The 24,049-nt window shown below is 43.5% G+C and overlaps 1 protein-coding gene across 4 annotated transcripts; it reads right to left on the reverse strand.

The window, feature by feature from the left end:
* On the reverse strand, positions 1-23,713 carry serpini1 (serpin peptidase inhibitor, clade I (neuroserpin), member 1). Of its 4 annotated transcripts, none has more exons than XM_027026814.2 (10): positions 23,609-23,713; positions 8,185-8,346; positions 6,184-6,455; positions 5,520-5,750; positions 4,806-5,000; positions 3,151-3,355; positions 2,848-2,957; positions 1,542-1,628; positions 952-1,041; positions 1-753 (listed from the first exon to the last, which is right to left on the reverse strand). In XM_027026814.2, exons 3-10 carry the CDS (start codon positions 6,437-6,439, stop codon positions 677-679), a joined length of 1,251 nt encoding a protein of 416 aa, XP_026882615.2. In that variant the 5' UTR covers positions 6,440-6,455; positions 8,185-8,346; positions 23,609-23,713; the 3' UTR covers positions 1-676. The 4 variants fall into 4 exon arrangements, with proteins under 4 accessions (XP_026882615.2, XP_026882612.2, XP_026882614.2 ...); XM_027026811.2 differs by having other exon boundaries at positions 6,184-6,496; XM_027026813.2 differs by lacking the exon at positions 8,185-8,346 and having other exon boundaries at positions 23,609-23,705.
* Between the last annotated feature and the right edge of the window lie 336 nt (positions 23,714-24,049).

A 24,049-nucleotide genomic window follows, 5' to 3' on the forward strand; every position in this document is an offset into this window, starting at 1 on the left:
CCTTGTCTACATTCATGTTTATTTTTGAAATTGATAATACAATTGGTGTTCTTTGTCACCCCTGTACACCAGACAGTCTCTGCCAGTCAGTCTGCATGCAGAGTTGCCATGGTAACCCTGCTTCCTACCTGTTCATTAAATCAAAATCTATTTATAAGGCATATCTGTATTTTCAGCAGTACTTCAGCCACATTGAAATAAAAAGAAAATGAATTACCAAGTTTCTATGAAAAGAATATATTACACACACGTGCCCCCCCCCCACAAAAAAGAGAGAAAATTGCACACTGTTTTGCAATAAATATCTACTTTTCTTTTTGTAATACAATAGCAAAATGTACAGTAACAAAGACTGCAGGATGTCTGCATGCTCTAAGGTTTGTGAAAAATAAACAATGCAAATTAGCCCATGAACATAAACTTATCTATCTCTTTTATCAGCACTGGCCATGGAAGTCAAGAATTTCATAGATATATTTACAAATTTTCTTTGTGGGGTTAAAATTGAGAGTATAAAAACACAATCAAATATTATATATAATATATTCTGAGTATTCAGGGTCCTCTTTGTACAAAACCATGAGGGGGAACAATGGTTATTTGTTGTTGTGACGTTGCACTCTTTAGGCCATGTGTCTCAGAGTGCAGCTGTGTCCCCGGATTTCAAGTCAAATGTTTACACAGAGTCAAAGTCGTGATCGAAGGGTTCGACGACTTCAGGGTTCATGACTCTGCCCATAAAGAGAATGGATCCTGCAAACACATTTCCAACCTTAGCCTTCCAAACAGCAGACACATTCCCTAAGAAGCATTTCATATGCCTATGTGTAGGAATGTGTAGTACACGCACAGTTAAACACAAGCTAAAACTGCAACCTGCCGGGTAGGTGGTAAAACAGGAAAGTGGCATTACAGATGCTAGTGCCCAGAGTAACTGCAGGTGAAGCATACCTGTCTTCCTATTTCTGATGACAAAGAAGAACGGGTGGTCAGCCATGACCTGTGGGTACAGCACCAGAGTCCTGGTCAAAGCAATCATACCTGCAGGGGAGAGAATCAGCACCCTCACTGAGCATGAGTCTGCCGCTCACTCCACAAAGAAGACTGCGACTGCATACTGCACAGTACAGTGGCACAGACTGAACAAGAGATGGTGCTATTAGCTTTTGTGAATGTTTGGCTTTCCATGTAATCTGTTGCAGAGGTTTGCGGTATGGTGGGGGGGAAATAAAAAAAATCACTGCTTGGAGATGGAAAGGTACAAGACAGAGAGAGAGAGAGAGAGAGAGAGAGAGAGAGAGAGAGAGAGAGAGAGAGAGAGAGAGAGAGAGAGAGAAAGGAAGCGATGGGGAGGATGAACAAGATGAACAAGAGGAAGAGGGAGCTTAAAAGGAGAGGAGGCATCATGCAAATATGAAAGAGGAAATAAAAAGGTAGTGAACAGAAGCATGTCCGACAGAAGCAAGCTCACCTTCCTGAGTGCAGTGTACTTGCAGGGAGGAACGCAACAGCGCCGGAGAGATGTAGGCGGAGGAACTCACCTGACCCTGCCGCACCCTCTGCCCCCTCCTCAGTCACTTCCAGGTAAGCCTTCTGCACAGCTTTCCCTATGAACAACTCCTTCCCCTCTGCGGAACAGAGCAGAGGTCAGAACTGCTACAGGTCATACTGACAAATTCATTAACCCGTTTGTTTGCACCACTAACAATGATTTTTTTTGTCTCTTGTGGTTGTATTGCATAATCGTTTTGCATGGATATGGTTTTAAGAGGGCCTAACAGATACTTTCATAGAAACACCTATCCTGTAGGTATACTCTGTAGGTGTACAGTTTATATGTTACCATTTCCAGTTGGTGCAATCCACTTTTTAGCCTTTTGGGCAGTGGACCACAGTACTGTTGGTGGCCGGGTCTTTTTTGGTGGTGGGCCACTCTTAATTCAGCTGCGACACCAATCTGTGTAAAATCCCCAGCAACACTGCTGTGCCTGATAAGCCTATATCAACTCCACAACCAAACCATGTCATTACCATAAAAGTATTAATGTCATGTTGAGAATAGCCTGGCCTACAAATGACAAGCGATCAGCATGGGTCCTGTGGTCAGAAACCAAATGGTGATGAATGGGGTTGAGAGTGGCTGATTCACAGTGAATCAACCACTCTCACGGCAACAGATGGGCTACAATCCAGTAATTGTACACTTATAAATCCACCTAAGATAGGTACCTAATGAACCAGCCAGTGAGTGTGAGTACAAGAGAGGTGTTTCTAATACCCTGGTTGGTGAGTATAGGGTTCAAAGATGCATTTTATAACAGAGGACTAATGTCTGCACTAACAAACCCATGGTATTCACACTGAACACCTCAATGTTCATATAATACACTGAATTAATTCACAAGCGTTCCTGTCTATTTTTAAACTATGGCGGGGGGGTCTTCGTGAGTCTTGGCGGACAGATTTGGCACTGGAGTTCTGAGACACAGAGCTCCGCATTTCAAACCACAGAAAATCTGCAGTTATGGCCTGAAGCTCAGCTCTCTCAGAAACTATCACCCCCACCACAACACTTCACACATCCATCGCTATCTCTGCCTCCCCAGTGCAACCTTCTGCCAGCAGATTTTCTCTCCACAGCTGAAACAGCAATTGAGAGGCACAACATGAAAAAATAAATATAGGTAAAAATATGAGCAGGAAAAAAAAATAAAAAAATCACTGCTGTCACGCAGAAGCATGATCAGGTCCTGTGTGGGTGTGTGTGTGTGTGTGTGTGTGTGTGTGTGCGCACCTTCTGAGAGGCTAACACCTCACTCGTAAGTCTGGCTGAGCCGTGCTTCATACCTGCTGTCTCAGCCATCATGGCCGACAGGTCTGCATCTTTAGTGAAGATGTTCTTGATGCCCAGTTGCTGCAGATTGTCTCTCAGGTCGATCCTCTGCTCCACTTTAAACCTTAGAACCAGACCCAATTAGAGAAAACATCCAACAAAAGTCATGCACAAAACTCCAGGCGCAGCACGTCCATTGAAGGCACTCACACAAAACAACCAAGCCTTACTCCATAACCTAGCCAATCCAGACATGAGGTGATGCACTCCAGAGTGAGAAGACATGGACTCAACACTGATGTGGTGGTGTCTCTAACCTCGGCAGGTAGACCTCGACTTTCTGCTTCTTGACGTTGTTGGCCCAGTCTTCCAGCAGCTGGGCTTTGATGATGGGCTCCAGTGTGGCCAGAGGGACCTCTTGCCTGGGCAGCACGATTGTCATGCTCAGGTCCTCACCCTCATAGGGCATCTCCAGTACCTGGTATACCCCACCCGCCTCCGTGGTGCCATCGCTGAACTCACCTGGGTGCAGGGAACAGGGTGGGGGTTTTACAATGTGATTTGGCTGTTGGTTTTCAGTCACATGGAGCACAGCATTGCACAGTTTAGTGTTTTTCTCTGGTTAAAAAAAACAGCATCTGATGGATAGGTGGACTGGTGGCTATACACGCAGATAATATGAGTTTTAGTTTTTTCTATGCAAGTTAAATGTAGTGCCACTGTCTTGTATATTTTTTCTGCTGTAATTGTTGTAACTGTGGAAAATGAAGCAAGCTTAGCAAGTAAGATCTCTACGGTCCAATACAATTTTCTCCCAAGTGTGACAATAACACAACCTTAACCTCATAACCTTATTACCTGGTCCCTATGGAGGTGATTTGCAGGTGTTTAGAACAGCAAACTCACTCTGCAGAGTTGTGTTCCTGCAGGATCTAGGTTTGATTCTCCTGTTTCATAACGTGGTGTACCTAGTGCAGCATGCAATCTGGCCCGTATCAGTAGGCAGACAGCATGTTCCAGAGGATATCAGATACTGCCACATAGAGTCCTCCATCCTGCCCCTCCCACATACAACACATACAAGCTTCTTCATATCACAACATCCAGCTCTCCAAAGCCACACGGCATACTCTGCATCTGAGAACTGCACTCCTCTACACACCACTCACTGCAGAAGCATCTAAAGTAGAAACCTAAAAGGTTCTCCTTAGTTCAACAGAAGATCTAAAAATGGCTAGTTTATGAATAGATCTTGTACATCATATATCTAAGTACATTTCTGTTAATTTGCCTAGTGTCTTGCTCCTGATTTCCTAATCCCTCTTTTTTTTCCTCTTTCCTTTCCCCCCTCTCCTTCTCCACTCCTCTTTCTCCCTCTCACTCTCCTCATCACATGCAGTGTCTTCAGCAGGGGAGGAGCAGAGGGTGGCTCATGCACGGTGAAGCTTTGCTCCTCCAGCATCAGACCGGGGGCAGATCCGTGCAGGGAGCAGACGCATGCACGTGGACCAGACGCACGCAAACGTGCTTTGCCAGCCTCTCTTCTCCACCACTCCACCTCTTTTTATATCCTGTATCAAATGGCACCCTATCAGACAAATAACAGCCGGAAAATTCAACAGCCTCCCCAAGGCTTACCGAGCCTTCACGTTCTTATGATCTGTAACAGAGATTTATGTTCTACAGAGCAGCTGCGGGATCTTTTGCCAGCTTGTCTACATTAGGAACTTATAGGAGGTTCACAGGAAGAACCATTATTGTGTTGGTTTGAGACCGATCAGGACATCTGCTGTAATTTAAAGGCATTTAAAAGTCACATTATGATGTTAGTATTATTCTACCTTTAGCAGTAGCTGGGAAGGGTAAACTGTAGAATTATGTTGGCACACCGGCAGTGTTCCCTCACACACAGTGGCATCTACCCCTACATAGTAATCCCCCTGCCCCCCACCCAGACCCTTTTGTTCCTCACCATAGTAGAAGTCTCCTTGCTGGTACATCATTAGCGTCTGTACCTCGCTGCCATCGTCCTTGCTGAAGGAGAATGTCCTGGTGTTCTCAGGCCGGAATTGGTTCTTCCAGCTGCCCCTGAAGTAGACGGCATTGACCAGGGTGATCCTCGTCATGCTGCTGAAGTCGTCTGGAGACACCAGGTCATGGATCTTACCTGCAGCGGCAAAGAGAAACTGCACAGAATGGGAAGAGTTTCCAGCTCTTGGTCCTCTTTCCTCTTGCTCTCTTGGCCCCCTCTTTCTCAGTACAGGAATAAAGGGATCATCACCTCAGCTACCGTCAAATCTTCCTCAGGCTAAACTCCTGCATTTGCCCTTCCGTGTGCAGGAGCACCAGCCAGAGTATTCTTTCATGGTGAAGACAGTGTGGAGAAGCTACTGAGTGCAGCGAGGAGCTGACACATACATCACCAAATGCTCTAAACTGCTTAGCTTGACTCAGCAGACCTGGTTTAGTTTTGTACTTCCTTCAGATTATGGTAATCTCCCTGACTCTGTTACTACTGAATAAAAATAGGAAATGTCAATAGGAAGATTGAGAAAATAACTTGCTCATTATAGAAGGTGAGAAGATGCGTGTCTGCACGTAGGCCCTGTCCGGATGTAAGCTCCGGATGTAAGCTTTGGACGGATGGCAGCTCTCAGTGTGCTGGCTGCAGATGTGTGTGACTCACTCTCGGTGTGGTTCTGCACCCAGGTGTTGATGTGCTCGGCCGCGGCCGCTGCCTCACTGAAGTCCACCGTCTCTGCCTCGGCGTGGAAGTAGTGTTTCATGAGGCGCAGGAAGTCCGGGCTGAAGCTCACGCCTGTCTGCAGGAAGAGCGAATTCGCCAGACGCACCACGTACTGCGCCTCATCTGCCGCCAGGGCCTGCGTGAGGTTCCTCAGAGCGGAGAACTCCTCGTCTGCGGACAGACCCCCACCCGTCAGTGTTGCTCCAGCACCGCCACAAGTCACAGGCACTTGGGATTCTTGAGTTCGAGAATCCTTGACTAAGATTGGGGTTGTGATTGAAGAGCACGCCTTCACTTAATCTACAGACGAGAGCACGCAAAACTGCAGCCAAAGGAAAAGGCGGTAAAAAGAGAAAGGATGGGCATGTACACAGGAAGATAAGAAGAAAGTCTTTCCCAAGCTTCAATTATTGCATGACTCAATATATAGCACTTTAATTTGTTTATATATTGTATAACTGCTTTGTAATGCTGCCTGCCTTGTACTTTGGCAATAATTTGGGACAAACATACATGATAAACACACTGTCTGAGGCAATGGTAGCTCGTGCATTAGCATTGCTGGTGTATGTGGAGACCCATGACCAGGCTGGCCAGTCTGTACCTTCTCGGAAGTGGCTGTAGCCCACTGCCTGCCTGATTTGCTCCAGCGAAGAGCCCCTGGCCCCGAGCTCCACCATGCCCAGCGCCACAGCCACGCTTAGTGGGGAGAAGATGATGTTGTCCTCCTCTCCACCCACCATCTGGAGCTGGTGGTACAACCTGACCGAGAACTCAGCCGTCACATCATCGGGGGCATCCGCCACCCGACAACCACACACCCGTAGCAACAGCAGCGATATGAGTCCGACCATCAACATGGTAAATGAGAAACAGCTAGAGACAGAATGAGAGATATATTGATAGAAGGGGAGGGGCTGAAAGAGAGACAGAAATGAAAGGCAGAAAGATGGATACTGTCTTATAAAGGTAAATTAAATAACATAATATAGTATATTACATTACACTATATTTTCAGTCTCAGTGCATTATGTGCCATGAATAATTGAACACACTTTTCTCCACCGCTGCACACACACACACACACACACACACACACACACACACACACACACACACACACACACACACACAGGAATTAGGTTTAGCATACAAGTATCTCCTATGGACTGCTGAGCCATACATGTTCATGCAGCCATCACAAGATCACTTATCCCCACACGCATACTCCCATGAAGTATCCACCATTATTGCACACAATCTCTGCTGCCCATGTCCATCATCACTCTACACGCATGCACCAGTTCCCCTGATCCACACACCAGTTCCCCTAATCCACACACACACTATGTTTTCCCTGTTTGTGCGGAAAACAATGTTGCCAGGCAACGACAGAAGCAGAGTGATGAGTGGGCTGTGTGTGTGTGTGTGTGTGTGTGTGTGTGTGTGTGTGTGTGTGGTGTGATGACGGATATGGTTGGCTGTGTGTGTGTGTGTGAGAGAGAGTGTACGTGCGTGCTGTGATGGTACATGCATGCCTTGTTTTCGTATTGTATGTGCCAGAATGTTTGTTCTTTAAGTGTTTTTGTTTGAACACCTTGGGGGAAAGGCAGATCCATTTTCCCCTTTTGCTAGTGAGCATTAAGTATCATTGTTGGCTGCAACGATGCTCCACCTCTGAACACAAAAACAGGTCGATCTCATAGTGAGCCAAGAGAGCTGGCATCTCCCTCCTGCTTCTCTGCATGGCAAGCCCAGTCTCAGCACACTACGAAGGTAAAAAGCCTCGCGCTGCTGCTTACTGACCCTTCCAGTGTTTCCTTGAAAGCAAACAAAACCAAACCCTTGTGTGTGTTTTACATTTTCTAAAAAAGCTTCCCACAGTCTTGAACAGAGCACAGAACAAAACGACAATCTTTCTTCAAAAATACTGCCAACATGAGACCTGACAAGTATGCTGGAGACAATATTACTGCTTCACACTCAATAGTGTTGTGGCCAGTGATGAGTTATTGCTTCCTCTGCAGTTGATCACTACTACACTACTTCAGCAAGTCCTACCTGACACAATAACCAGAGCATTGAACATAAACTAGATGCAGTTCCATGCCTGTCATTAGAAGTCTGACATAAACAAAACACCAAGCATTATTTTGATATTATTTTAAAATTCTGTGTGACTCCTATACATCATGAGACCTAAAGCAAGGGGCTGGCAGCACCTTGGTCATGGGTTCAGTTCCCAGTACACACATTGTCATATTGATAAATAGATGCACTGCACTGGAAAGAGCCTGTCAGTGCAGAATGCTGGAACCTTTTTATTTTAGTTTAGTTTGAATTTTTCCTCAAGTCGAAGCTCAATATTGAAACAGTCTGTAAAGGTCCCTGAACTCACCGATGCGCTAGAAGGAGTAAATGTTTTTTTTTTTTTTTACACTTTGTTGCTGGCTTTTAATCCTTCCTTTTAAACTAGGACATCATTCCCAATTTTCTGCTACGATCCACTATTTAAGTGTAACTTCACAAAAGGTACCGCAATGCAGTAGACCTAAACCATGGGTAAAATGAGGAAAATGTCTTTAGTTGCATCTCAAACATCCACCTGTGTTAAGCTCTGGAACTTTCTTGACCCTTCTTGGCGTGAGGTGCTCATTCCAGAAGCAGTTAGCTGCTATGGGCTCGTCACGTGCTGTTACACGGATATCCACGGGAACGGGCGCTCGTCCCTGAAGGCGCTGCCCCCTGGGTGAAACCCGACACCCGTCTGTGATCACAGGAGAAAAGAGGTGAGAGGGGCAGGTGAAAAGAGGTGGGCAGGGCAGGAGGAGGCGCGCATGAAAGCGGCAGGTCCGAGTGACCTTTCGCTCACTGAGCTGGGGTCTGGGGACAAAGGCTCAGCGGCCCAAGCCCTACAACTGTGTCTCAGACAAGAGCAGGCTTCAGTGACATTAAACCCTAATTCTGGTTCACTTCACATGCCCAATGGACAGTACCATCAGTCAGCTGGGGGTGTGGGCGGGGGTGGGATTTGTCGTGTTCCCTACTGGGGTGAATGGGGGGTGTGAGTAATACAGCAAGTGATCATGTCAAGCTTTCACCAATGTGCATTCAATATATAACAAATCAATTCTAAAGTTCAATTCTAAAAATACTGTGAGAGTATTGTAAGTTTCTTAATACACTGCCTGGCCAAAAAAAAAGTCACCACCTGGATTTAACTAAGCAAATAGGTAAGAGTCTCCCATTGGATAATTATTGCAAGGGTGATTATGTTTCAGCTGGCAACAAGTTATTTAACCCTAACTGATGCAGAGAGTAGCTTCTCATTTGTTAAACAACCATGTCGAAAGACACATCCTGTGGTCTTGGAAAAGATGTTAATCTGTTTCAGAAGGGTCATATTATTATCTAAAGAGATTGCTGAAACTACTAAAATCGGATTAAGAACTGTCCAACGCATTATATAAAAGTGGAAGGACAGCGGGGAAACATCATCTTCAAGGAAGGAATGCGGTCGGAAAAAAAATCTTGAATGATCGTGATCTGCGATCACTTAAACGTGTGGTGAAAACAATTAATAGAGAAACAACAGTAGAACTGAGGGATATGTTTAATAGTGAAAGTAAGAGCATTTCCACATGCACAATGTAAAGGGAACTCAAGGGATTGGGACTAAACAGCTGTGTAGCCTTAAGAAAACCACTTGTCTGTGAGGCTAACCTGCAAAAATGGCTTCAATTTGCTAGGGAGCATAAAGATTGGACTCTGGAGCAATGGAAGAAGGTCATGTGGTCTGATGAATCCAAATCTACGCTGTTCCAGAGTGATGGGAGCATCAGTGTAAGAAGAGAGGTGGCTGAAGTGATGTACCCATCATGCCTAGTGCCTACCGTACAAGCAGTGTACGGTGGGCAGTGCTATGATCTGGGGTTGCTGCAGTTCAGGTCAGGTCTAGGTTCAGCATCGTTATGTGCCCCAAGAGTGAAGTCAGCTGACTACCTGAATATACTGAACGACCAGGTTATTCCATCAATGGAATTTTTTCTTCCCTGATGGCACAGGCATATTCCAACATGACAATGCCAGAATGCATCGGGCTCAAATTGTGAAAGAGTGGTTCAGGGAGAAATGAGACATAATTTCCACACATGGATTGTCCACCACAGAATCCAGACCTGAACCCCATTGAGAATCTTTGGGATGTGCTGGAGAAGACTTTGCACAGTGGTCCAAATCTTCCATCATCAATACAAGATCTTGGGGAAAAATTAATGCAACTCTGGACAATAAATGTTGTGAAATTGCAGAATCTTGTGGAAATGATGCCACAGCGAATGCATGCCGTAATCAAAACTAAAGGCTTTCTAACAGAATATTAGAGTGTTGCTATTGCTATTGTGATAAGGAATACGTTAGCACATACTGGCCAATCAGCATTTTTTTTTACCCAAATTGTTGGTCGGACCATGCAAATACCCTTATTCATTCATAAAAACCACAGAATACTCCACTAGAATGGCAGACTGGATAACAAAAAGAGTGATTTTTTTGGCAACATTTGCATACATCAGTGTTGCAAATGCCAACACTGTAATAGCAGTTAACAAATGATATATTGTGCATTCCTACTCAAAAGTAAAATAAAAAACAAACAAACAAACAAACAATCTGACAGACTGCATTAAAATCTCTCTCTGGTACATGAAAACACTTGGGTGGCTTGTGTGTATAAACAAGGGAGAAACTGAATCATTTTTCAGTTTTAATGAGGGAGGAGTACAAATATTTTAAGTGTTGCCAAGCCAGAAGCAGCCAGATGGGATGCCCTAGATAGAGCAGCGGGTTCCTAGCCATCACTCTCAACTGGAGCCCACACTCCATGACGGAGCACACACCCAGCCACAGGGAAGAAGAAGGAAGTGGGGATTGTCAGGGAGGAAGAGAGAGAGAGCACTCAGAGGAAGATCAGAAACAAAAAAGGACTCAAAATACTTACAAATCGGGATGGTACTGCCTGCAATGAACAAATGATTTTACTTTTTTTTCCTATTGTGGGCTGTTTGCTATCTCAGAGGTGTTCTGCAGGCATTTTGAGAAATATGACAAATGCACTATTCAGTAGTGGTGGATGATATAAGCTAAAATTAGTATCACAGTATTTTCAACTATCCAGATGATAATGATACCATGATATGAAGTAATAAAATTGATTATAGTTATTTATTCATTTATTTTTAATATTATTACTTTTATATATACCCCTTAAAAGTAATAAACCATAATAATAATCATAAAGTAACCTATAAAATACAGATGTGAAAAAAACCCAAAAAAAACGTATTGTGCAAATATATATTTACACTTGAGGTAGATCCATGAATGAAATATAATGAAAGGTATTTAAATTAATAAAATGTTTTAAAGAAATTCAAGCACTCAGGAAAATGAATTACAGTTTCGTCTTTCTCCTCATCTCTTTTCTGGCTCTTTCTGTCATGCGGTGTAGCATCAACAAATTATATCTTGATGAATTAGCGTGTTGGGGATAAACATTTTTGGTGGAGCTGCTGGTGGGGCTGTGTCAGACCCTCGGACTCGCAAAGTGAAATCCCCATTTCTCTCTGTAATAGCCTGAGTGTCAGAGGGCGAGGAGCAGGACGCACAGACTCCGCTGACGTAGACAAACATTTATTAATAAACGAAAAAGACAACGGCACTCACATATAACGTAAATGGTGAACATGGATGTGAATACGCGCAACTTTGACAATGTGAACAAGGACAAATGGAACATAAACATGATCAATAACCGACAACACTGCACACACCAGCAGGGGTTTAAATACATATAGGCAAACACTAAACCATGTGCAGGTGTGTGCTAACAAGGAAGACATGGTTACAAACAAGACAAATAACCACGCCAGACTTTTAAAATAATTGTCCAAACACACCCACTTGACTTTATTCCAAATATGCCGAACAAGAAATGCCGATCTGTTCATGTCGCAAATTAGAACTATATAGGCTTTAGATTGCATTTATATTTGTAGTTTGTTTCCCTTGGTCCGGTTCAAATTAGAAAAATGATACATTTAGTCCTTCTTCACTCGACATTCACACTGATATTCACACCTACTGACAAATAAAAGTCATAAGGATATGGTCACAGCCTGACGAAACAGCTTTTATGATGTATATTTTGCAACATCTGAGATAATGCCATCTGAAATAGAACAATGTGCTGATGGACTTGTGGAGTTTGTGTATGTAGGGTGATTTTTCTATCAGATGAAAATTGTTATAAATGAGAGCTGGTAAAGTGCCTCAACAGGGCAAAACAGCGCAAGGAATTCCTCCGTAGAGGATGTGAATGTGCATTTCATCATTTCTCTTTGCCATTCTATGCATTTTTTCCAGCAGTGACACTGGTTTCATTTCAAATGGGGGGGGGGGGGGGGGGGGGGGGTACTGCTTACACCACTCAACCCAATACATTATATGAGTAGTGTGAGCAGGAATTATATATATATATATATATATATATATATATATATATATATATATATATATATATATATATATATATATATACACACACACACATATATATAAATTTGGCTGTCCTCTGTAATGTGATAAGCCCAAAAAAGATGAATCAGAGACAGCCTTTTCTGATGCTAGTGGAGAATTGTCATGGGCTTCTAGTCCCACAAAGAGGACCTAAGATATTTTAAAAATAATATTTTAAAACTAATCAATTGTAATTTTATTTTATCTGTTCATAATTTAACAACAAACATCTAAACAAATGCAATTCTAAGCAAATAAACTCTTCAAACCTGCCTATTCAGATTGTGTTGGAATTTGAAGGTTTAAATGAAAGAAGCCCCTTGGTCACCCTGACAGAATTATGCTGCCTCTGCAGTTGCTGGAAAGAATGCTGGTGATTGGTGGTCCAGCTATAAATGTACAGAGGGCCAGCCAATAGTAATTCAAAGAGAGACCAATTTCAAATGACAGTAAAATTGACCAATCATATCTTTCCTCTATATGGGTGGCTTTTGTTATCTCTAATTTATTACAAGTTCTGCTAGCTGTGGTGGACACAAATCACAAGCTAGAGAAAGAAACTAATCAGCTAGCTTGATGGTTTATGATGAGTGAGTAACGCTAACACCAGTGAGGAGGACATCATTGTGAATTTATTATCCATGCTGTTTTATAAATTTACTTTTAATGAAAAGTTGGAAATTATACATAATGATGGTTTTCTCAAACAAACATAACATTCAGTAGGCTGCTGTGCCAATCTAATATCATATTTATTAACAATATTGCTTATTTGTGGTGGGAGGAGCCATTAACTGTCCATGGATCTGTCACTAATAACTGCTTGGCTGTGTGTGAGCTGTCATTATGTGAAGACATATTTGAAATTCTATTGGTTGAAAGGAGTGACATGTGCTTTGCATCATAACCCATTGTCTCCATATACCACTGAAGTGCACATACAGTTTGTGTGATGGGGTTATTTGTAAGGAGGATTTTCATTATACTTAAGAAACTTGCAGATTCTCTATAACTCTAACCTTATCCAAGATTGTTGATTGTAACATTACTAAAGTTGGACCAGCACCTTAATTTTTGTTTAAGAGCTGGAATCATAATGAGCAACTTCCGCAGTACTTCAGGAGGGGATAAAGTAAACTAAGATGGTAGTTTTTTTTTCAGATGGAAGGGGGGTGGGGGGGTCAGATGGCCATGGTTCACAACAGACCAATGCCAAGGGTTCTGCCCAAGCGTCAACATATGACGAATCGGGAATGAGAAAAGGTTGATTCAGCAGTATAACTGTATTATAATATTTTGTCCATATTGGGCAGCCCTAGTTACGTAGATAATGGACGATGAAGAATGGAAGGATGACAGTGGAAACACTGGTGATTGTATATGGGAAGTTATAGTGTCATTTGGGGACAGAAGAGTGGAGGCAGAGGTAGAGAGAGAGAGAGACAGAAAGTGGCAGACAGAGAAAGGTCAGAGACAGTGGGAGAGATGGACAGAAAAGCAGATAAAGATATAGAGAGGGAGATGGATGCGGAAGGGCGGGCAAGGCTGTCTGTAGGGCATTCATCAGCGCAGTGCTGAAGGAGAGGTGATGAGGACTCTGAAAATTCCCAACGGGAATATATGGCTGTGTTGATGGGAGAGGTTCTGGGCCGAAACCTCAGCTCTTAACCTCTCTATCCCCAGCACTCTTGTGATCTTGGCAAGGCAGAGCTAATCCATCACTATGAAGCAGCCTGCCCCTTCAGCCCAGGGGCTGTATAAAGCTCAACATATTACATGGCTTTTATCCTATGATGGTGGTGATATTCTCATCCTGTAAATGTATTACCATGCTTCAACCAGGGTCTAAAATGAACTTTTTTTGCTCCATCCAAATTATTTTTTTACTTGCCACTTTGGAAAGTGAAAACATGGCAGTGCAAAAGGTGCAAAATAGGTGACCATAGGTTGTGGTAATTGTGGAATTCTTCCATGTCTGACTCCATTTTTACTAAAGAATCTCCTCTTTTAAATTTCATCTCTTGTATGTTTTAAGAATTCTTGGAAAATGGCCCAAAATATTGCATAAATAAATACATTATATTTGCCACTGATAACTGTCCAATACTGGACGGCAGCATTGAAATTTGAACTCTCGATCAAGTTGCAGCACATTGCTTCCAGTCAATGGGATGGATTTTAGGCCAGATTTGCGACGTTAAAAGATTGTCATATCATAGAGATTTGACATGCTACTTCTTAAAAGAACATGAGAGCTTATCCTTGAAGGTGGTGGGTGGTAAGGTGATTTTACCCACCACACCCCAAAAGTTTGCCAGCTTTTGGCCTCTGGCTTTTCACTTGCAGTGGACCACATTTCAGACACCATCTCTTCCATACAGGTCAGCACTGGAAAAGAAACATACCAAAGGCAGCAATAGAAACCTCATTAACCATTGTGATGACTTGGCTAATGCCTAGCCCCTGTGCTGGAAATGAACCATAAGAACCTGCATTTTCCTCGGGTCGGTCAGCACCATCATCCGAAGATGGCTGCAAGACAAGTCTCTCCCACCATCTCTCCCACCATCTCGCAGCCTTCCTCCATTCCTTGCCTCCTCAGACCAGTCTGCCTCTTTCCTTTGCTCTTCCTCCATCAGATTTAAACTGGGGGTGCAGGCTGACTTAAAAGGCAAGGCGGAGTGCGCCATGCTCCTGAGGGAGGAAACCGATTTTAAACGGCCCGCGACAAGGGTGGTCTTCAACCCCCACTTCATCCATAATAATTTTATAGAGGGCTCTTATGGAGGGTAGGGAGTCAGGCTCAATCACTCAGCCTGTTTGTGCTTGTGTCTGTATGCCTAGACCCCCGACCTATCTTTATTCAGAAAAGGAGAGAAACCATGGAGAAAAGGAGGAAAGGAAATGTTCATGAAAAAGAAAAGTCTTTCAATCAGAGCTGAAAGTAGAAAAGAAGAGCAGTTGTGGAGAGATTGAGTTCCAGAGTTTGGTGGCTATAGCACTGAAGGACCTGTCACTCAAGGTGAAATGTCTGCTGTGGGGGACAGCAAGAAGGTTATTCCAAGATCTGAGAAAGCAAGAGGGGGAGTTCACTAAAGTAGATGGGAGCAAGTAAACACCAATATACTGAAAACATTTTGGCAAACTGTGATCCAATTTTAGACACAAGCTATGGAGGAAGGGGGAAAAGTGTTAGGCTATGTGACCAACATGGTGCACATCTTGAATGGCAAAATCTTGGATTCAACTTGTTAAGTCTGGGACACATCAAACTGGAAGAGAATGTCACCAGAAAAACAGTGGTGTGCTTCATATCAATGCAATTGCATTCATTCTCATGTTAAAACCGATTTGAAGGACGGCATTATCCCAAGCAGAACATGTAGCGATCATCCTCATTTCTGGTGAACGAAGCACACAGCATCACAGAAGATTTCAACAAATGCCCAACAGTCCTGCCATTACCAATTATTTGCCAAAATTATTTCCATATGCCCAGAAACAGGTTCTGTCACCAATATACCGAAAGATACATGACCAAAAATTGCTACTGATGTAGCAACTGCTGTTCTGGCCTCATTCAGCAAGAGCCCACACCATAGCACTCATCATCTGTCTCTGGAATGCAGTTAACTATGCTTCAATTCAGCCGATTTGGTCTACCAATAAATGGCACCCAACTCAGATTGTTGGATAAAATTTGCAGAATGCGTGACACAGCAACTTCAGATAATCCCTCATTTTCCCAATCAGGTGCTGTTCATTGATGAAGCAAATTTCTTCATGAATGGTGAAGTCAATAAACAGAATCACTGACATGGGTCAGACACAAACTTACAAACTCTCACTGGAATGATCCATCTAACATCTAAAGTGATGGCATGGTGTGGTGTATGGGGTACCCAAATTGTGGAACATTTCTTCATTGACGGAATATTAAGTGCAGACCATTAAGCAAGGTTGTTAGATGAAGACATGTTTCCTTTATTGCTGTCAGAGGAGGGAACATTTCCTGAATTCATCCAACAAGATGATGCCCCACCTCATTATAGACACATTGTTGTCAGAAATCTTAATGTGCAGTTTCCCCAAAAGTGGATTGGTCATAGGGGTCTAATCGAGTAGCTACCATGTTCTCCATATTTAAGCACTTTGGATTTCTATCTGTGGGGTCATGTCAATCACTTTACTTTGTGAAGATATGGAATGTTGTTCATCTTAAACAATTGATGAACTTCTGGAATTTCTCGGGGGGGGGCAAGCGCTACCAAGGCAGTACCTTGGTGAGCCGATGGGCTCCACGGGGACCGCGGTGAAGGCAGTTGGTTGAGTCGGCTAGGTCCCTGGGCTAGCGAGGATATTCTTCCACTTCCGTGGAAAGACCAAAAGTACTGGAAGGGTCCGCCCAAAGCCCAGGAGGTGGACTGCCTCTGGGGCTCTCCTTGGACGGCTGGCAAAAGAAGGACCGTAATGAGGAGTAGCACGTTCAGAGCCAGGGTGGATGTGCCCCTCAGTGTGTCCAGTGGGGGCCAAGGACACACCTCCAGCACCTGTGCTTCCAGCGGGTGCTGCATTGAAGCACCTTTTGTGTGTGTACAAGCGCATCGACACATTGTTGTGCGGAGCATACTGGACTGCCCAGTAAGAGGCACGGACTCTGCCTTTCCCCCTCATGAACTGAGAAGCCTCCCTTGTTGGTGGCTCCTACCCCACCTTGTGGTGGGTGGGCACTAGGCTTTGTCATGTTATGTGTTGTGCTGTGTGTGTGTGTGTGTGTGTGTGTGTGTGTGTGTGTGTGCGCATGGCGGCCTGGGGTTTACTGTCCTGGGGATGGGAGCCGCACCCCTTGGGAGGGGTGCTGTCACAGAATACTCCCCTTCCACTGGTCACATGGTGTGGTCCACTGCATGCAGTGGGAGTTCCTTGTTGACTGTCTTGTTTGTAGCCCCGCCTATGTTCAGCACACACCTGCATCGGTTTAGTTTCGTCATGTTTGTATGTATTTAAACCCCTTTTAGTGTGTGCATCATCGTCCGTCATTGATCCTGTTCGTGGTCAGGGTGCACTTGTTTGCCGTATGTGCGTTCACAGTTTGTGTTATACGCGAGTGCCGGTGTCTGCATCTGTAAACTGCACTCGGGCCGTTACATTGTTAATGTTTGTGCTAGCATTTCATCGGATGTGGAAAGAGAGAAGAGGTGGCTGGCACAGGGTGGTAGTGGTGCTGGGGAATTGAGGAAGGGGGGTTGTCAGGAACGGGTAACAATCACATCATAGCTAAGTACTAAGGGAGAGGGAGTTACAGACTAAACAAAGATGAACTATTATGCATGCTGTTTTATGGAGGATACTAGCAATATAATTGCACAGATACCTTATATAGCCCTTGTGAATGCTCAGTCTAAATGTCAGTGCAACAGAAAAGATGCCAAATCCCTAGTGGAGCATATGTGAATATTTACAGAAACTCAGATTTACAGTCATGGCCAAAAGTTTTGAGACTGACAAATTTTCAGAGTTTACTGTTTTTTAGATCCTTTTGTCAGATAAAGTAAAATTATAAGCAGTTCATACATTTAACTTTTTATTGACAAAGACGTTCAGTTTAAGCAAACACTTAATATTTACAGTTTGACCCTTCTTTTTAAAGACTTCTGCAATTAGCTTTGGCATGCTGCATATCAGCTTCTAGGCAAATTCTTGACTGATGGCAACCCATTCTTGCCTAATCAGTGCTTGGCGTTGATCACAGTTTCCGTATTTTTGTTTATCCCCCCCCTTTTTTTGAGGATTGTGGGGAGTTTCCTGGCCATTGATCCAAAATGTCAATGTTTTGTTCACCGAGCCACTTGATTATCACTTTTTCCTTGTGAGATGGTGCTCTGTCATGCTTGAAAAAGCATTGTTCATCGCCAAATTGCTCCTGGATTATTGGGAGAATTTGCTCTTGGAGGATTCCTTATTCATGGCAGTGTTCTTAGGCAAAATTGAGCAAACCCACTCTCTTGGATGAGAAACAACCACACACTTCATCAGAGAAAATAACTTGACCCCAGTCCTCTGCGGTCCAATCCCTATACTTCCTGCAGAATGTCAGTCTGTCCTTAATTTTTTATTCCCCCCCCCCCCCCCAAGAGAAGTGGCTTCTTTGCTTCCCTTGTTGACACCAAACTATCCTCCAAAAGCCTTCGCCTCACTGTGCATGCAGACTCACACCTGCCATCTGCCATTCCTGAGCGAGCTCTGCACTGGTGGTGACCCGATCCTATAGCTTCATCCTCTTTACGAGATGGTCCTGGCACTTGCTTGACTTTCTTGGGTGCGCTGAAGCCTTCTTCACCGCAACTGAACCTCTCTCCTTGAAATTTTGATGAGTCGATAAATGGTTGATTTAGATGCTCTTACAAGCAGCAATGCCCTTGCCAGTAAAGCCCTTTTGACACAATGCACTGATGACTGCACGTGTTTCCTTGGAGGTAACCATGGTTAACAGAAGAAAACTTCTGCACCACCACCCTTTTAAAGCAACCAGTCTGCTCTTCTAATCAGCATGACATCAGCTGCCTTGTCCTCGTTAACACTTTCTCTTGAGCTAATGAGAAGATCACGGAAATGATGTCAATTTTTGTGATTAAGTTAATTTTCTTCATGGCAATGAATGACTTTCCAATTAATTGCAATTCATCTTTACAATCTAGAGTTAATGCAAATTGCCACCATCAATCACTGAAGCAGCAAACTTTGTGAAAACCAAAAGTTGTGCTAGTCTCAATTTTGGCTGAACTGTATTTCCTGTAGTTGTTATGATAATTTCACCACATATACACTGAAAGGCCACTTTATTAGAAACAACTGCTCTTTCACAATTGGAGCTTCCCTGTATGAAAATTAGACACATGGATTACAGCATAAAATCAGGTGAGAACATTTTCTGTGAATCAGTTTCAGTGTGAATACACATTATAATGGGAAAATTGAGTGACCTAAGCGACTTTGAACAGGCATGGTCATATGGGCTAGATTAGCCAGGACCGGTATTTCTAAAACTGCCAACCTTGTGGGGTTTTCTTTTGCAACAGTGTCAAGTGTATACTAAGAATTGGGTGATTGAGGGAAAACATCCAGTGAAAGGGGATCTGGTGGACGTAAACAACTTGTTGATGAAAGGGGCTAGAGAAGAACGTCAAGAATCATTCTGACGTACAAGTGGTGCACAATAAGCAAAGTGCAGCCAGATGCAACTCTGACGCTCCAACTAACATGTCTGAACACACATCTTGTTCCTTAGCACAGATGGGCTATAACAGCAGACAACCATTTGAGTGCCATTGCTGTCTAAGGAAAACAGACTGGAAAGACTCCAGTGGGCAAAAGAGCACAATCATTTGTCAATGAGCAGTGGAAAAACATTGTCTGGTCAGATGAATCCAGACTTCTATGCAGCACCATGTTGATGGGAGCATCATTTTGCACAAGCAGCATGAATCGATAAGCTCTTCCTCTCAGGTGTCAACAGTTCAGGCTGGTGGAGATGGAGTAATGGTGTTGGGAATGTTTTTTTTGGCACACCCTAACTCATCGGGTAACTATGGGTGGAAATTTGGACAGTATGGCTCACCTAAGCATTGTGGCTGAACAAGTTTATCCATCCATAGCAGCTGTTTACACAATGGCAGAAGGATACTTTCAGCATAATATACCATGCCACAAGGGTCATATAGACTTGGATTGGTTTCAGGAACATGAGAGCAAGTTTTGCTTGCTTTCCTGGCCTTCACACTCCCCAGATCTTATAGAGCATCTCTGAGATGAGGTAGAATGGGCTGTTCTACCACCATCTAATTTGTGGCAACTGCAAGAAGCCATCCTGTCTGCATGGGCCAAGATTCCTGCATAACGATTAACACCTAGTGGAAACTACACCATGAAAAACTGCTGCGGTTCTGAAGTCCAAAGGATGTCCAACATGCTACTAGATGGGTGTCTCTAAAAAAGTGGCCTTTCAGTGCGTGCGTGCGTGTGTGGGTTAGGGAGAAAGACAGATAAAAAGAATATATATCCATTAAGAACAATTACCTTAGCCAGGTCATTATCTTCCCATTTCTCCCTCCATCTCCAAATTCTGTTCTTCATTACAGCTTGTACAATATTTAACAGTTTTCTTTTTACAAGTGGACTGCTATCAGCCTTAACCAGTGAAGCAGAGCGCGAGAGGGCACCCTTTGCCCAGTTTCAAAATGTACTCCACCTTAAATGTCAGGCTTGGTGGCGGGCGGCGGCGGGGGAGGTGGGGGAGTGGGGGGTGGGGGGTGGGGGGTCAGCAGTCAGGAGAGTGTAGGGAAGTACGTAGGAGAGGCGTGTTCCACGCAACCTTCCACCACTGCTCCCTGATGAAGAAGACCTGAAGGAATGACTCTGAACAGGTTTCTGCTTTTGACCCATTTACGGTTGCAGAGGCCATTAAGGCAGATGGTTAACAATTTAAACCCATCCCCAGGGCACTGTGCTTATTCGAGCCACCAAGCTCTGTGTGGAGACCATCCGAGCAGAGACCCTTTCCCTTTTTTTTTTTTTAAAGACGCTTCATGACCTGCTCGCTGCATTTTCCTCTGTGAGGAGTCTGGGGGTCATGCCTGCAGCTCACCTGGTACAGCAGGTATAGCAAGGTATTAATACCAGCAAGGTCTTGGGTTTGATTCCTGGGCAGCACAAATGTTGCCATGATAACAAATGCAGGCAAGTCACTCTGGATATTAACATCAGCCAAATACAAAATTCCAGCTCTGCCAGTGCTGAGTGTATGCTGGATCCAAGCCCAGCTGAGGCAACTGGATTTAACAGACCATGGCCAGATGTTTTTCCTCTGAGAGTACTCTTCTCTGGGCTCAAGCACAGGAGCATCTTGCCAGGCTGCATCTATTAAAACCAAAAGTAGCTGTATGAGGTAAAGAATGGAATCATGCAAGTTATTCACAGCACCCTCTGAAATCTTTAAAAATCTAGTCAGCTGTCATTTGAGTCTCTTGAGGAATCCTGGAAGACATGGCAGCTCAAAGCCAAGAGGTGAAGAGGTTATTAATTCTTGCTAACAGCCCCACAAATAAAGGAGCCATTGAGTCACATGTGAATGAGAGAAGCTTGCTCCCACAACTCTCGTCCAGCATGGAAGTGGGCAGTGTGTGTGTTTGTTTATGTGTACTGGCTACTGAAGGCCCACTACAAACCCATCTGGCCACCAGGACCCACAACACACCCAGACATGGTGCAAAGCACATTGCAATCAAAGTATGCTGCACTATATACATATCAAAGTATACTGTCATATACATATCTACTAAACACAGTGCAAAGCTCAGCAATCTGCACACTATACCCTACATACCTCTTCCTGTTTGACACTGCAAACATGTCTACACTGTTTTCAAGCTGTCATCAACTGCCAAAGACAACCAACTATAAGAATAAAATCTTTAATGTTCTTACAATTCCTCTCTCGCCAGCAGAAACCCATGTGTGCACTTTTAGGTACTACTGTACTTTTCCACTGCTGAGTTGACTATATTTACCATAAATACTGTCTACCAATTCTGTCCAGTTTCTGAATGGATATATTGGATATATTCCAAAAATATACTAATAGATTGCAGCAATACAATGCTTTCAGTTGCTGTCTGCTTGAGACCTCTGTACTACCCATCGTCACACACATGCTGCCTGTAAATTACTCATATCACTCCACAATAAACCAGAGCACTTCTGACCATATATTATGTATCTTCTGTGCTGTCCAGAATTTTCCTCCAGGCACCTGAGGGTCACAAAATAGACACAACTAGACTTCCAATGTTAGAAACATCTTCCAAATAATTAATGCCAATGGCTTTGGCAATTCTTAGAAACAAATCTTTACAAGAACAACTAGAGCAAGGCATCTTGGTCTAAGCTTCTCAGGGAGCAAACACACTGTCATACTAATATATATATACACACACATCATACCATCATATACAAGTTGGATGAGTGTCTTCCAAATGCTAAAACTAGAAGTAAATACATTAGCAAGTGAAAACAAGTAAATTATGTTGAAATTTTCCATTGGTCATAATGTCTGTCTGTGTGTGTGTCTGTGTGTGTGTCTGTGAATTAGAAGGCAAGTCTGCCACATATGACATCAGTAAATCTGAGAATCAGTGTATATGCTTATGGGAAGTGAACAGTCTTAGGAAACTCTCGGCATGTCTGCTGTAGAGTCACCAGCTCAAGTCCTGCATTTCCATCACCACACTACCACACCTTCCACGCATCACCCTTTTCTTTCCTTAATATCTTACTGACGGCCTGCTTCAGAATCGCCTCTCACTCTCCACAACCTTCTTTTTTGGCATGCATGCACACACAATCTCTCTCTCTCCTTAACTCTGGGTTCATTCCTGTGCGTTTGCATCTCAATGACACATAGGCAGAGCAGCAGGACAAACTTGGCCATTTCACAGTTAAACGTGAGAAGGTGTTGAGTATCCTCAGCCCACAGTGTCAGCCCAGGGGATCCCTTTTGTCCCCCTGCACAGCTCAGTTACAGAAACATGAAACAGGATTTTCTGGAGGAGGGCATCTGCACCTCGGACATGCATGCACCCAGATGTCAGCGAGGCTCATGCTGCCCACAGCAGCTGTGACCTCACAATCCTTTGCCTCCCTGATTCCAAATGCCGCTTAACCCTTACAAGTGTTGCAGAGATACGGTGTGGCTATTCATCATCACTCCACAAACAACATAAAAAGAGAAGTCTTATTTATAGGGTTATGAATTGCTTCGACAGTAAGGAAACTAAACCGATATACTGGTAAGACATCGGCAGCCATTTGTTAGTCTGTATCCGCGAATGCATAATATCATAAAATTTCACTGAAATAGTAATTTTCTATGATTGGCTATAAACGCAAAAACGTAGCGCCGTTTTTGCGTGTTTAAACGTTATTGACAGCGTTTAGGACACGTTTAACGTAGGCTATACTGATGAAGCAAGTGGCCAGTTGCAAAATATGCGTATCCACGAGACAACATCAACTTAACGCAATCATCTTTGCAAAAATATAATGCGATTAGCCTAATAATTGTTATATTAAATATACGTAATTTATTTAGGTTCAGGTGTGTGTGCAGGGGGGAGGGCGGTGTTGGCGGCGGCTTACCATACACAACCGAACAACCAGGTGTGATTTTACACACTTCAGTTAAAGTAAATTTACATTTATTTTATTTTTGTGCAAAGCCGTTACCGTTTGTTTACTAACCATATGATTTGTTTACACTATAGCTGGTAAGAATTAAACCTATCATGGGCTCCAATTATTACAAAAACCACTACTCTCACGCTACGGCCACGGCATTTAAATAATTTGTATTGCTTATTTTCTCTGTCTGGGGAAGGAAAAACGTGAGCGAGCCTTACCGTGTGGTTTGATCAAGTAACGATGTACGCGTGCTCTTCCCCGGTTGTCCTTCACTACACCGCGGCAGGTTGCTCACGCTGTTATATTTTCAGACATGGTCCATCCCTCTCGCAGTCCTGATTGGTCTAGTCCTACACTGTTATGCAGTCACAGGTACTTAATAACAAATTATGCAATTTCATCAGCGAAATCGCTTGCTTGCTTTGATAAATTTTAACTTCGGTCATTTAATGAGACAACAATCGTACGCGTCTATATAAGAACCGTTAAACAGATAAGAGAAAGATGACAATATAAAAACTGTGATTTGTTTAACTGGGTAGCAATCATCTAGTTTGCGCGCCCACAGCCAATCAAAGACTGAATTGGGAATTGTATTCTTTTTCTAACATGCAGTGCACGTCCTCGACTTTTGTAAGCATTGAAAAGACTACAATTCT

This window comes from Electrophorus electricus, chromosome 4 (genome assembly GCF_013358815.1).
Source record: "Electrophorus electricus isolate fEleEle1 chromosome 4, fEleEle1.pri, whole genome shotgun sequence".
Taxonomy (NCBI): Eukaryota; Metazoa; Chordata; class Actinopteri; order Gymnotiformes; family Gymnotidae; genus Electrophorus; species Electrophorus electricus.

What these genes read in the sequence shown, in the direction of transcription:
- serpini1 (XM_027026811.2), bottom strand. Translation starts at nt 8,235, where the DNA reads ATGAGCACCTCACGCCAAGAAGGGTCAAGAAAGTTCCAGAGCTTAACA. An exon ending in CTACAGCCACTTCCGAGAAG is followed by an intron (nt 5,751 to 6,183) that starts GTACAGACTGGC and finishes GTCTGTCCGCAG; the next exon opens with ACGAGGAGTTCTCCGCTCTG. An exon ending in GGTGCAGAACCACACCGAGA is followed by an intron (nt 5,001 to 5,519) that starts GTGAGTCACACA and finishes TTGCCGCTGCAG; the next exon opens with GTAAGATCCATGACCTGGTG.